This window comes from Rhinolophus ferrumequinum, chromosome X, assembly GCF_004115265.2.
Source record: "Rhinolophus ferrumequinum isolate MPI-CBG mRhiFer1 chromosome X, mRhiFer1_v1.p, whole genome shotgun sequence".
Lineage (NCBI taxonomy): Eukaryota > Metazoa > Chordata > Mammalia > Chiroptera > Rhinolophidae > Rhinolophus > Rhinolophus ferrumequinum.
Window position 1 is genome coordinate 37,451,088 of NC_046284.1, and position 14,373 is coordinate 37,465,460.

General features: G+C 46.1%; 1 protein-coding gene across 1 annotated transcript; it reads right to left on the reverse strand.

Moving 5' to 3' along the window:
- Positions 1-10,900: 10,900 nt before the first annotated feature.
- On the reverse strand, positions 10,901-13,747 carry SLC25A5 (solute carrier family 25 member 5). Its single transcript, XM_033116828.1, has 4 exons — positions 13,551-13,747; positions 12,059-12,545; positions 11,695-11,835; positions 10,901-11,336 (listed from the first exon to the last, which is right to left on the reverse strand). Exons 1-4 carry the CDS (start codon positions 13,659-13,661, stop codon positions 11,179-11,181), a joined length of 897 nt encoding a protein of 298 aa, XP_032972719.1. The 5' UTR covers positions 13,662-13,747; the 3' UTR covers positions 10,901-11,178.
- Positions 13,748-14,373: the final 626 nt, after the last annotated feature.

A 14,373-nucleotide genomic window follows, 5' to 3' on the forward strand; every position in this document is an offset into this window, starting at 1 on the left:
GTCATGTCATCTTCTGGAACATCGTCATAATGTACTAAATGTGTCTGTCTGGCTGACGATCTTAAATGAGGCTTATTTTCGGGGTAGGTCTTATTTTTGGGGAAACATGGTATCTCATTGAAACCCCATAACTACCTTGTGAGAAGGGTGCAGTTATTACTCTCCCCATTTTCCAGAAGAGGAAACTGAGGCTTGGGGAGGTTAAATGGCTTGCACTAGGACACAGAGCTAAGAAGTGTCATAGAGCTAAGCTCTGAACCCAGGTCTCTCGGATCCCAGAGCCACTCTCTGAACCAATGTGAGTTTGTCTTTTCTCTTCCATTAGATTCAGTTCATTAAAGGAATCTTTCATTTATTTTGGATTTCCATCTCCCGACACCCAATCCTGGGCTATGCCTGGAGTGGGCACTTGCCTGATTGATCTCAGTTTGCAGAAGCTCTGCTCACACCATCAGGCCTGCTGGGCATCAGACTCTCTGTTCTTCCCTTGCCTCACTAGGGAGATACAAACAGCGAGGCAGCCAGGAGCTAGAAGCAGTAGACAACTCCAAGTTTGAGCAACAACTGATGTCCCCTGTAGTCAATTAAGGGCACTGCGGCTTCACAGTTCTCACCTCGAGGCCACGTCACAGCTTGTAGGCCTCTGGCAGCACAGCTCCTGCTAATGAGGCAGGGGAATGAATGACACCAGTATCCTGTTCGAGCTTGTTCGGACAGCTGGAGCATCTATCAGGGAAGACTGCCCCTCTTCTTCTTCTTTTTTTAAAGCAGGGCACAGCTCACAGTGGCCCATGTGGGGATCGAACTGGCAACTTTGGTGTTATTAGCACCATGCTCTAACCAACTGAGCTAACCAGTCGCCCTAGATTGTCTTTTAAATCACTGCATTTCCATGGACATTGGACTCTGCCAGATATCACTGCCCTCTTGTGGACTATGCTTTTCTAACATTTTGGGAGAAGAGAAGAAAGTCTCTAACATTCCTGGAAAAATACCATCGCCTGAAAATCTTGCAGGTTCTGGGAATTGCCCACTGTGACTTTCATTGACCAGGGATGGCAGAACCCCTTGTGAGTCTTCTGGATTCTTCTCCTCTATGGGGCTCCAGACAGCACTTAGCTCCTTGCTCTTTAGCAGTAAAACACACTTGGCAGGTCCGCATCTTTCTGAGCTCATACCTATCTCCCCTTTTAGTTTGTAGTCATCTCCTAGCAGTCTCCTTTCAAAATAACAAATCCTCTTGATCCTTTTCTCGTCATCCCTTTCTTTCCATCTCCACTGCCATCACCCTAAGCCTGTCCTAATCCCCTCACAGTTCCAACAGCCTCCACCTCTGCACCTCTTCCCCTCCTCCCCTGCAGCCTGTGCCTCGTACCACATCCACACTAATCAGCCAAAACCCCATTTTGCATATGAGGCTTCCCACTGCCTACAGGGCAAAAAGTTCAGGGTCTCCAACCTTCCTCTCAGCCAAAAATACTGACTGACAGCCTACTGTATACAAAGCACGCCTCAGAAATCTGCTTCAGCTGGAAGGGGGCAGCAAGTACTTTATACACATATGTCATGGAATCTTCAGGACAACCCTGGGAGGAGGGTATTATTATCAGAAGGGAAAATGAGTCTCAGAGATGTTAGGCAACTTGTCTGTAGTCACCCAGGCAATGACTGGCAGAGGCAGGACTCAAATTCAGTCTGTGCCTTTTCTGCAAACAGCCACGTTCATCCACTCATGTCTTTAACAAATATTTATAGACCTTTTTCTATTCGCTGGTTACTATTCTTGGTGCTAAGGATACAGGGATGAACAGCATGGCTCTGCCCCCCTTCTTGGAGCTTCCAATCCAGTGGAGGAGACCACTTCAAGCACCGGTGTCCTAGTTTCTGTTTGTCTGATTGTCCTGAATCTCATGATTTGTGGGAAGCTTTGATTTCAACTTGATCAAATTCATCCATTCCTCCCTCCCTCCCTTCCACAAACACTTACTGAGAGCTTACCAGGTGCCAAGGACTGTGCTAGTCACTGGGGATATATCAGTGGGCAAAAAGCAGAAGCACTTGCAATCCCAACCATTCATACCTTCCTTCTTCTGCACTTTAGTCATGCCATTCCCTTTTGGTTAGATGGCCTTCCCTATGCCTCGTTACCAAAATAAAAATCTGGTCCAGTCTTAAGGCTCACCTCCAGGCTGACCTCTGTGGTGGAGCCTCCACCCGCCTACTGTGATTGCGCCCTTCTCTGAAGTCATTCAACACTTGCCATCTGGACAACTCAAGCGTCTGGACAAGTCATTTGGCACATGTGAGACATTCCTGCATCCTTAACTTTCACATTTATATATGGATCCTGCCACCTTAAGTTTATTGTTCACCTCATCACCCAAGAAACACTGTAATTCTCCTCAAGAAGCATTCACCGAGTGCCTATTGCGTATTTTAGCAACAGGAAAGGCGAAGAACCTTTGTGGAGCCTCTTTGAGTTAACGAAGAGCTTTCATAAATATTTTATCATTTGTCATAAAACACTACCACTCCATTTTATTTTTCAACTTTAAAATGTAATTTAAATTACTTAGTAGATAAATGTATTCTTCTCATGACAGTGAAAACATTATAGATCTGACTACAGTATTCTTTGACCACCCCTACCCCACCCCACTCCAGACCTCCTCAGAGATGCAGATGGGGAAACTGAGGCTCAGAGAAGTGACATGCTGTGCACAAGCTCACGCAGCACATGTGTGGGAATTTTCTGATTCTAAATCTCCTTTTCGTTTTCCGGTGCTGCTTTCCATGAGGGCAAGGACCCTGTTTATACCTCTCTGTATCCTGGGTGCCCAGCACAGAGCTCTGCACCTAAGCTGGGCTCAGCAAATGTTTGCATATCAATGGTCTACCCTGCAGACAGGTTTCCTCTGCGTTAGGACATTGCCTCCTAAGGCAGGCTATACCGATCTCACCTGCTTAGGGAAGGCTCAAAGCGGCAACTGAGGCCAGGCAGGCATCCTGCTAGGCACCCCTTCTGCCACCCCTGGGCTCTGGGATATCAGGGACCCTGAGAGTCTCCTTTGAGAGTCCCTACAGTAAGACCTCACAGAAGCAAATCAAGTGTTTCCTGGGCACTTGCTATGTGGCTGCGTGTGCGGGGGCCGTATGTGATGGGGAGAAACAAAAGGCACAATATTGTTGTGGAGCCAAGACTTGTGCAGTACATTCATGCACTTAGGGAACCAGCCAGCACATATCTAATTGCTAAATTATGCAAGTGCGGATGATGCTTTGGGGGTCGGGGAGCAAGAGTGGCTGCAGTGGTGAGAGCTGGCTTCTTGGCCTGCGATAGTTGGAGAGGAGCCTGCAGGGAGGGTGCAGTGCTCCCAACAGCGCGGGAGGCAGCGCCCCAGCCCAGGCGAGACGGACCGCGCCCCCTGCAGGCAGCGGCGGGGAGCGCGGGATCATGGGTTCGCGGTAGGCTGCTTTAGCGGCTGCTGTGCGGCGGCTTTCTCGCTGGTATCTTTCATCCAGCCTTGGAAGTCCGGCGGCTTTCAGTCGCCCCGAGGCCCGCAAAGGCCGCGTTTTCCCCTCAGGGCGTGCCCAGCCCTCCTCTCACCTAGTTAGTTCTCTTCAATCCCACCCGTGGCGTGCGGGGCATGTCCCTTTACTACTCCTCGCGTCCGCCGCAATCACTATTGTAGCCAACACGCTGAGAGCGCCCCCTACAAAGTTTCCCAGGAACAAACCGGCACCCGAAGGGACAAGGCTGGACTCTGAGACAGTCACTTAACACTTAAGCGCCTATTCTGTGCTAAACTCTGTTCCATGCGCCTCACAAATACTCATTTCATCCACACTACAGGGCTGTTCTTGACTCCATTTTACAGCTGAGGCACTGAGAACTCAGTACCTTATCCATGATATCACAGCTGGAAGGAGGCAGAGTCAAGCTCTTAACCACGCCACCAAGTGCCTTTCCTTACACTGCTGACGTTGGGTCAATCCCCGGGCAGGCCCATGGTTCCCAGCCTGAACCATTCCTCTTCCTTGGGTCATTTCCCAGGCACCACACCATCCTGCACTGCTTCTTGGCCCTAAGTGGGGGACCTCTGCTTTCAGGGTTTTCAGCTGCAGGTGCTATATGTGGCTTGCCAGGTGCCTCAGTTATCCTCATCTGGAAAATGGTCATCATAAAGCTGTTGAAAGGATTAAATGAGAGAATCCATACACAGTTAGAAGATTACATGGCCCATAGTAAAAAGTTCAAGAAATGACAATTGGTGAGCAGTAAAAGATCAAGCTCCTGGCATAACCCTGGGGCGGGGCGGGGGGGGGGAGAGAGAGAGAGAGAGAGAGAGAGAGAGAGAGAGAGAGAGAGAGAGAGAGAGAGAGAACAAACCCATGTGCTTTCAGAGCAGGTCAAAGAGGGTCACGTTCACTCTAGGGCTCTCACTGGCTTTCAGCAGCTGGTGATGTCTAAGGAGCTGGGAACATCAAGCCTAGATGCAGGAGTATGGCTGGTCTAATCAGCCCTAATAATGTAGGTGTGCAGTTGGTACACCTCTGTTGGCAGAGTCCTCAGATGCCCCAGTAACACCCCTGTTCCTCTCCCCTTGAAGTGGCCTGAGTCATCTTGTGTGACAGTCAGTATTCAGCACTGTCACCATCACAACCAGATAGTCATCAATTACTTACTATGTGGAAGGCTCTGTGTGAGGGGTTCATGATCAAATGGGCAGCATATGTTCACAGGATGGTAGGTGCACTGGATGTGGTGTCATACCTGTTTTTTACAAAGATTTGGGGAGGGAGGTGTCCCAAGGCCCTGGCTCTCTAGCTCTCTAGCATGGATAACATAGCAGCAGTCCAGGAACCAGGTGAATTGCAAACCCCTGCTTTATCCAGATCATCCCTCTCAGCCCAGAGTCTGGGAAAACAATAAATACAATTTATTACTGTAGCAAGGGGCTGGATCCAGACAAAATTCATTTCTGCCCATTGGTAACCAAAGGAACAAATTCCACATGTCGTTCATTCATTCATTCTCTCGTTCATTTCTCCCTCCAGTGAACATTTACCATACAGCCACTAAGTGTTACGTTCTATGCTCCATGTTAGGAATGTAAAGAGGAACAAGACATAGCCTCTATTAAGACAGACAAGTAAACACTGTTACCATACCCTGAAACAAATATCATAATGCATTCATATAACAATGATTTTGTGAATACTCACTACGTGCCAGGCACTATTCTAGGCACTGGAGTTACAACCATGAATTAAACTGACAAAATCCCTGCCCTCATGGAGCTGACATAGACTACTTTTAGCAGTTCAAAGGAGAGGGCACCAAGTGCTGGCTGGTGGAGTTTGGGAAGGCACACAGAGGACATGTGATTTCAGCTGGGTCTTGAAGGACCGTGCCTTGGCAGAGAGGCATCCCTCTCAGCCCAGAATCTGGGAAAACAAAATAGTAGTACAATAGTACAATAAAGAATAATAAATGAAACCACTTTAAAATGGAGCTAGAGCTGCCATGCCAGAGGAACTACCTTGCATGCCTTATACCTCAAGCCTTGGAATGTTCAAACAGGGCAAAATAACCTTTGTATTGAGCCTAAAGCAACCTTGTGCCCCAAAGAACTGTTTGCAAAGATAACAAAAAAGCAGATAGTATGACTACAGGACTTATGACTACTGGACTGAAAATTTAAAACTTGTTTAGAATTGACATCATTCTGTTATTTGCACCAATAGAAATGTCTTCCTTCTACTGATATAATTGTTCCCCCCTTCCTTTTCTCATAAATACCCACTGCCTTTGTCTCCCAATCAGAACATTATTTGGGCTTCTGCTTGAATCAGTGCGCCCCAAATAGTTGCCTTTTTTTTTTCAATCTCAAATAAATGCGTGTTGCTTCTCACTTTGAAAGGCCTTTGATTTTTAGGTAAACACTAGGAAATATGAAGTTCGTGGCATAGCTAGGGAATGGCAAATGGTTTGGTGTCCGACTGCAGAGCGTGCATAGAAGTAACAGAACAAGAGGTGCATGTACTATCTCTCCACACAAGGTGCAATCAGATAAAATAGACCAAAACCCAGGTCTCAGCATTTTCTATAGTACACGTGGCATTTTCTATAGTACACACGACTGCTTCAGAAAATCTGTAGGTCACGGTTAAATCTATTACACCAGTCTCCCATGAATGAAATGACAAAGTATTCCAATAAAACAGTAACCGTCATAATAATAGCAAAAATGTGTAAAGCAGGTGCCTGGCATTATTCTAAGCACTTTACACATACTAACCCCTTTAATCTTCACACTGCTCCTTTGAGGTAGGTACTATTGTTTTCCACATATGCCAGGTGGGGAAATTGAGGCACACAGCAATTCAAGTGGGATAGCTGTTAAGTGAGAAAGTTTGGTATTTGAAAACGAGACTCCTAGCCCCAAAGATTTTCATGAGCATGTCCTGAGCGGGAAGATGGGGTGTAGTGGTGAGATTGGGTGACGAGCAGGTCCCAGACTTAGGTCCCATCTCTGCCCTGATGTACAGAGCCGGCTGCATATTCCTGCATCTGCTAGAGCTTCATGAGCAAGAGTAGATGCAGGTTTGGTGTGTGTGTGGGGCGGCGGGGGGCCGGGGGGAGGTGACCAGCTTATGTAATTTTGAAGCCCTCTTAAAAAACACAAACATATCTTATTTTTGAATATTTTACAAAACCATCTGACCAAATGAATACGTTACTACAGCACCTCCCAGGGCTGGGAAGGCGCAGTGCCAGGGGTGGCTTCGAAGCTGAAGTGTCGTCAGCTTTATGGTCCATCTGCCTCTGCCCATGAGATGTCTCTGCTTGTCACCAAGCAGGGCATTAGAAGCTCATTTAGATGTAAGAGTTTTCCTTTTCATTCCCAAATACGAAGCCCCTAGAAGTTGATCTGTCAACAGCAATTTAGCACAAACTTTGCTCTGGTTATGTCTTTACCGCCACAACTATCTCCATTCTAGGAGTGAAAGAAAACATGAGAGACGGTGAAACGCATCATGTGATCAGATTCGGAATGTTCTCTTAAATCTCAACAGTGGTAAATTTCCTCCCTGCATTACAAAGTTGCCCAAGGAAATTAAATTCCAAGTTGGATGCTCACAATCAAAATAAGACCTCTCTTCCACTGACAATCATGGAAAAGCCATGGATTAATAGATTCCTTTAATTGAATTCAATTTTATCTCCGAAGAGGGTCCAGTGAAAACAGCTGCCCAATCTGTCACTTGAACATTGTTTACATTTGTTGCTGGGATACCAAAGGCTCTTTTAAGCCTTTGGCTAAGAAGAGCACCGTGCATCTGAACTTGTTCACCTGCACATAAAGCAAATAATGGCTGAAATTATGGGAAAGCTCCTCCAAACATTTTGAATGGAACACAAGGCATTTTTTTTTGTGTCCAGAAATTGCAGTGTCCAGTATTTGTTGTGCAAATAAATCTCCATCTGCATATCGAAGTGCACATTACACATAATAAGATGAGGCTTTGACAAGACAGATGTTAATTATTTTGAGGTAAATCAAATCACCTTTGACCCAAACTCTGAGCTGTAATTTTGTTGCTCAGCTTCTTGGTCCCGAAATTAATGTAAATCTTTATATTTGTAATTTTACTTGCAATGCCAACCCACCCACACAGTCTGCAAATGACTGCTCTTAGTCAGAAAGTATTCACTTACAAGTGTGTGAGATATTTTAAAATGTTCTCTGGAAGGATTAAATCACCTAATCCCAGTCCTTTCACAGATTCTGCTTCATGTAAAAATGATGGAGCCAGAGAACATTGAAAGTGGAAGGGACTTTAGAGGAGAAACTAAGACTCTGATGTTAGAACTGACTGGCCCCACTCAGTGACCAAAGCTAAAACCCGAAAGGAAAGTACTGCTTTCGTGTTTAAATAACGGGTCACACTTAGAAATCCTTGTTCAGAGTTCAGAAGCTACCCCTTTCCCACCTTTCTGCCTCCAACAGCATCTGTGAGTCCTGGTACCCCAAGACTGACACTGGTCTAAAAGGATCATGCCATTTTGGATGCAAGCGGTGAGAATATGATTCAGATAAAAACAAATCAGCTATTATTCCAACAATATGCAGTAATTTTTTGGATGGATAGACAAGAAACTGTTCATAATGGTTACTTTTGAGGAGAGGGGCTGGGGATGGGAAAGGCAGGACAGGGAGATATTTGCTTTTCATTTTATATCTTTACTATTTGACTGATTACCAGGTACAGATATTAACTGTTTTTAAAAAGCTGAAAAACAAAATAGAGAGACTAAGCTCACAAACTTCACAGGAGAAATGAAATTTACCCCAGTAACACCGACGCTTGAAAATCTATCATCTAATACAGTACTTTAAATTTTTTTCTAAAGTATCCATGATAGCAGGGAAGGCTGAATGGGTCCTCCCAAAGGTCTGGGGGCAGTACCAGAAATGGTCCTCTGTACGCAAGAACTCTCTTTTCCCCTTATGTTTTTAAAATGCATTCAAATTGTGCAATAGACTCTCTAACATATCCGCATCTCTTTTAATACAAAAATAATGGCTTAAATGACTTACCATCCACGACAACTGCTCCTGTGGGGAAACACCCCTGGTTTCTTTCTCTGGCGGTCCGGCGGTCCGGAGCACCCGCAGCACACTGCCTCCAGTGACTGAGTGGAAAGGCCTCTGGAATGGGAAGTGCGGCTGTGCGCGAGCTGACCTGTATTCTGGCTCTCTCACCTGGAATCAGGCTCCACGTATCCTGTTATGCATTGAATAGTAACAAAACAGCAGCATAAATTAGGGTGTTGCTAAGATTGTGTACCATCAATGTTCGCATGGCCATAATGGGCATAATGAATTCTATAGACTATCCTGCACAGCTTGCAGAGAGATTAAAACCACTTTGTCTTTAAATTAAATTTCAAAAATCATTGAACAACAAGAATAGAAACAACAGAAAAAAACAACAACCACCTCATCTATGTCGGCCACCCAATTGCAGGAGGCACCACTTCTTGCTTTCTGATCATTAGTGCCTGGTCCTAGGTTTATTTTAATAGCTGCAGCTCAGTGAGTCCACATCTATTGTAATGACCATAAAGGACGCTTGGGTTCTCTTGTATTGTGGTTTGCAGCCTTAACTGGAGAGCCTCTTATCCCCTTTCAGGGTCAAAATCTATAACTGAAAAAGACCTAAGCTGAAGTTTATTTTATAGAAATTCTACACAATATAGTATGTCTAGATTGTCACAGAAAAAGAAAAGGGGGCTTGAATTCATTCTTAAGTGGCACTCTGCTTGGGCAAAATGGATGCCTAATTATGAAAAACTCCAGTGATGTGCTTACTAGATGCCAGGTGCCATACTTACTGCTCTAAACCTTTATGTTCCTTAACCCTTACTCACAGCACCCATAGGAAATATGGCTGGCGCTACTATATCCCCACCTTACAGATGCGGAAACTGAGACTCGGAGAGATTAAGTGACTTGCCCAAGGTCATACAGCTAGGTAAGCAGCAGAGCCAGGATTCAAACCCAGGTACTTCTGATTCTGGAACCCCTGAAATCTTAATTGCCTAATAATTATCATAGTTACCATTTATAGAGTGCTTATAATGTATGTAGTATGGTAGACGCTTTGAATAAATTATTTAATCCTTGCAACAGCCCTCTGAGGCAGGCATTATTATCCTCATTATGTAGCTGAGGAAAACTGAAACTTACAGAAATTAGGTAACTTGCCCAACAACACAATCAAGTGGCAGAATCCAGGCCTCTCTGATACCAAAAAAAAGAGTTTGGGGTTTTTTCAACAACTTTATTAAGATCTTTAACATATAAAAATTGTACATATTTAAGGTGTACAACTTGTTTTGATGATATATGTACACATTGTGAGGAGTTAACAACTAAGATACACTACGATTCAGATTAAAGATCTAGGGTCCCCTGGGTATTGACGCATGACATGCAGACCCCTGGTGAGTAGAACTTATAACATGCTAGCAGGTGTGATGTTCCTCAGGAATGAGTTATACCTGCACACGTGAATCACCTATCATTTTCTACTTTTAAAGTTGTGGCTTGACAGGCATGATGCTTTATTCACAAATCACGTGTTACAGGCAAAATCCACTGGATTTCTGAGGCTTAACAGGTACAGAAATTGCAAACGTTGTCATATGGATCCCACATAAGGGCTTATTAAAAAAAAAAACATAAATGTCCTCCATTGACTGGACTTATTAGCATGTTCGACAAAATGCAAATACATTTCCTCTTCATAAAATGAGTTTTGAGGTCATGGCAGTTGTCTAGCTCTCCCTGTAATCTTTAACAGTACAGTCTCAGCACTGCGTAACTGTGCCAGCTCTAATCCTCTGCTTTGAATAGGATTAAACTAAAATGGATTGAACCAGGTGAAGTTGGATGAGGGAAGGCAACTGGACAAAAATTACCTTATAGTTTATAATTCTTTTTGTTTGATGAGATGAAATTCACATAACCATTTAAAAGTGAACATTTCAGCTTGTATTTCTTGATTAATAACCACAGGACTAGGAAAGGTGGGTACATTTTACTTTTTGGAGAAAGCTCATTCAGCTATGACCACCCACAGGCCATGGACCAATGGTTTTTGGATGCAGTGGGCCTGAATTTCATTTTGCTAATGTATTGTGAATATTGATGGGTCACACAACCAAGCTATTCTTTGGTAAGTGGATGGCTAAAGATTGGTTTTAAAAGAAAGCTCTTCTTATCTCAGGAGATCTCGTAGCATTTATTAAACATGCATTTACTCAAATGTAGCACTTACTAAATTATAAAATACATTTTTATAGGAAAATAAACCACACACAAAATTATATTTCATATATTTTTTTATTTCTTCAATTGTATTATTTATTAGGAGTGACTGAAATAAAAAATATAATTGAGTCCCATCATTATCATGATCATCATGGAAATGGCTTTAGGAGAAAACTAGTCAGATGAATATTATTGCTTCCCATTTTCAACCGGTAAAATAGTTGCCATTGATAAATAGACAGTCAACAGTTTGTCAAGAATGCTCAAGGTATGTTCCATAATACAACATGCCTGTTCACGGGCAGGGGGTGGGGGAAGGGGACTAGGTAATAACTTATGTGAACTTCTTGATTTCATCATACAAGACAAGCACAAAAGCACCACCCATGCCTCTGAGAACATTGGACCATGCACCCTTGAAAAAAGCTTTGCCTCCTTCATCACGAGCAATCTTCCTCCAGCAGTCAAGTGTGCCTGTGTACATGATATCAGCTGCAAAGGATAAAGACATGGAGTTAGCGACTGAGGCTGATGAAAGTCCTAAAATTTACTGGACTGTTAGTTTTTTTTTAAAACCCAATATTTACACATCAGCGTGGGCAATACTGAAATATTAATGCTGTGACTAGAGAACAACAGTATGTAGACTACCCACTGGACTAACCTCTAATACCATTTAAGCACCCTTATTCATAGGCACCTAAAGGGCCTGCTCCAAGGCAACTGTGCAGCAGACACAATGAACCTCCTCCTGCGATCTGAACAGATTGCTGTTTTTCAAGTCAGGCATCACTAGTTTATGCCTATGCCCCATGCCCACATCTTCATCTTCTGCTCAAATGGAACTTACTTCCTTTGCGCCCCGACTGCATCATCATGCGGCGGCGCACAGTGTCAAACGGATAGGAAGTCAACCCAGCCACTGCTGTGACAGACTGTGCAATCATCCAGCTGATGAAGATGTGAGTATTCTTGGGATCTGGAAGCATTCCTGAGAGTAGGAAAGAGAGACCTTTACCAGAAAGCAGTTTTATTGACTTCTTTTTGATGTTCCCCCTAACATCTCATCTGTATACAAGGGTTGTACTGGATGACCTTGGCTGCCTTCAGCAATTTAAAAAAACACCTTTCTGGTTCCTGCAAAATTAGGATGGCATACTGATCTTTTAAATTGCCTCATAAGAACACAGCTTCAAAGCACAGAGCAAACTTACCCTTTGCAGTGTCATAGATACCGAAGTAGGCAGCTCGGTAGATGATTATACCCTGCACAGACACATTAAAGCCTTGATACAGGCCTTTAATTCCATCAGATTTGTAGATCTTAGCCAGGCAGTCACCGAGGCCTTTGAATTCCCTTTCAGCTCCAGCTTTGCCCACATCAGCTGCTAGACGGGTACGGGCAAAATCAAGAGGATACACAAAACACAAGGAAGTGGCCCCAGCAGCACCACCTGATGCCAAATTCCCAGCAAAGTAGCGCCAGAACTGGCTTCTCTTGTCTACACCACCCAGGAAGATCTGCTTGTATTTATCTTTGAAGGCAAAGTTGAGAGCCTGGGTGGGGAAGTATCTGATGACATTGGCCAGGTTACCACGCCAGAAGGACAGGACTCCCTGCTCCTTGGGGATACGAACCACACAGTCTATAATGCCCTTGTATTGCTTATCTGCGGTGATTTGCTTGCTGGCATGCTGCACCTGACAGACAAGAAGGAGGCCAACAGGGAGAGTTATAACCATGGAGAAGGGAAAAGGGAAGGGAATGTATCATCTCAAAGTGATGTAAGATTAGCTCCTACCCCCTAGATCTAGTCTTCTGTATCACAGGCTGCACCCTTGTAACCCTCTGACGCTGTCACAGGTGGCCAAGGTGATCTACACCGTTAGGGGCATTATGTCTCCACCCCTTTGGGTGGGGAGGTGGCACCCTCAAGCGGACCTGTGACTTTTAGACCTGGGAGAAAGGTCAGACTCAGGTTCAGAGGCATTAAGGCGAGTCCCACGTAGGGTGCGGTCACCTTGGTGACCAGGGCCTACACCTCAATTCTCCGGAGCTGATTCCGTCCCACTCCTCCCCTAGAAGTGAGCCATGGGCCACCCCAGGGCGCCTGTCTGGGTGCGCCCTATAGAACCATAGGGCCTAAGCAGGAAGGCGCGCGACTCAGGCAAGCAGGCCACGGGGACGCACCGGCTGCGCGGAGGCGGACGCAGCAGGCACACGCGCTTCCCGGTGCCGGCTTCCGGCCAGGCGGGCCTGGAGCGCGGCCGCTCGACCGGCCGCGTGGCCTCTTCAAGGCTGTGATCTCCTTGCCGCGACCTTGAGGTCTTCGGTAAGGCCAAGTGTTCCTCTTTCTAGTGCCGGCTTTCAGGCTTCGCCCTTGACCCCAAGGCCCGGGTACACAACAAATCCCGGACTACCCCATCCGAGTTTGCGGCCTCCCGGATACCAAGGCCCCGGCCTTCGTCACCTTCCTCCGCCCCCGACCCCTTCCTACATCCGGAACTTCAGGTCACTGAAGCACCTCCCTTATGTTTGCCTTTTGGTCCGCCTCTGGGCCACCCCGGCCCTCACGCTGCCACTTCCCCTAGCCTGTCTAAAGAGTTCGACCCCTTCATCCCTGGGGCCCTGCTTTCTGCGCGACCCCCTCCCCCGTCACACACACTCCCACCTTCCAGGTCGGGCTCTCAGACCCCAGGACTTACTTGCAGCAGCAGTTTGACCCGTTCGATGGGCGCTACCGCCGTCTTGGAGATGGCTGCAGCCACTCCACCTGCCAGGAAGTCCTTGGCGAAGGACACAGCGGCATCTGTCATATTGAAAGGGAAGAAGAGGCGAGCGACTGAAACACCGAGCTGGGAACCGCCTGGGACTCCGGGCTCTGGGGCGGAGCGAAGCAAATGGCCGATTTATATACGCGGAGCCGGCGCCTGGGTGGCCGGCGTCAGGGGCGGGCCCAGCGGGCGGCGCGCCCGGCAGCGGGACCGCTGAGTGGCTCTGAGCTTCGGGGGAGGGGAGAGAAGCCGCAGGGTCGGGCCAGGGTACGTCTCCGAGGCCCCCAGGTTGTCGGCGGCACCTGACCTGGCAGGAGGGAGGGGCGGCCCCAGGTAATACCCAGGATCCGGACTGTGGACCCTGGGAGAGGCCTGGGAGCTGGGAGGGACGCTGAAGTCACCATGTACCTGGACAAAAACCTCTGGAGAAGTTCCGGGATGAGGGCGAGGCTCAGGATTTAAAGGGATGCCAAAAAGAAACAAACTCAGTAATCAAGATAAATAATATTTCATGCAATATTTAAAATTTTTCATACAGGAAAACTACGGCCCGCTGGCCAGTCGCCTGTTTTAGTAAATAAAGTTTAATTGGAGGCCCCAGGCCTGGGATTAGGGTGAGAGAGGGTCATGCAACTGTGGGGTACAGGGGTCAGGGGAAGGGCCATTTGTTCCTGATGGATTTTTGCATTACTTTTGAGTTCTCAAAATAGTGAATTAAAAATAATTGACTACTAAATTATTTGACACCCACTTA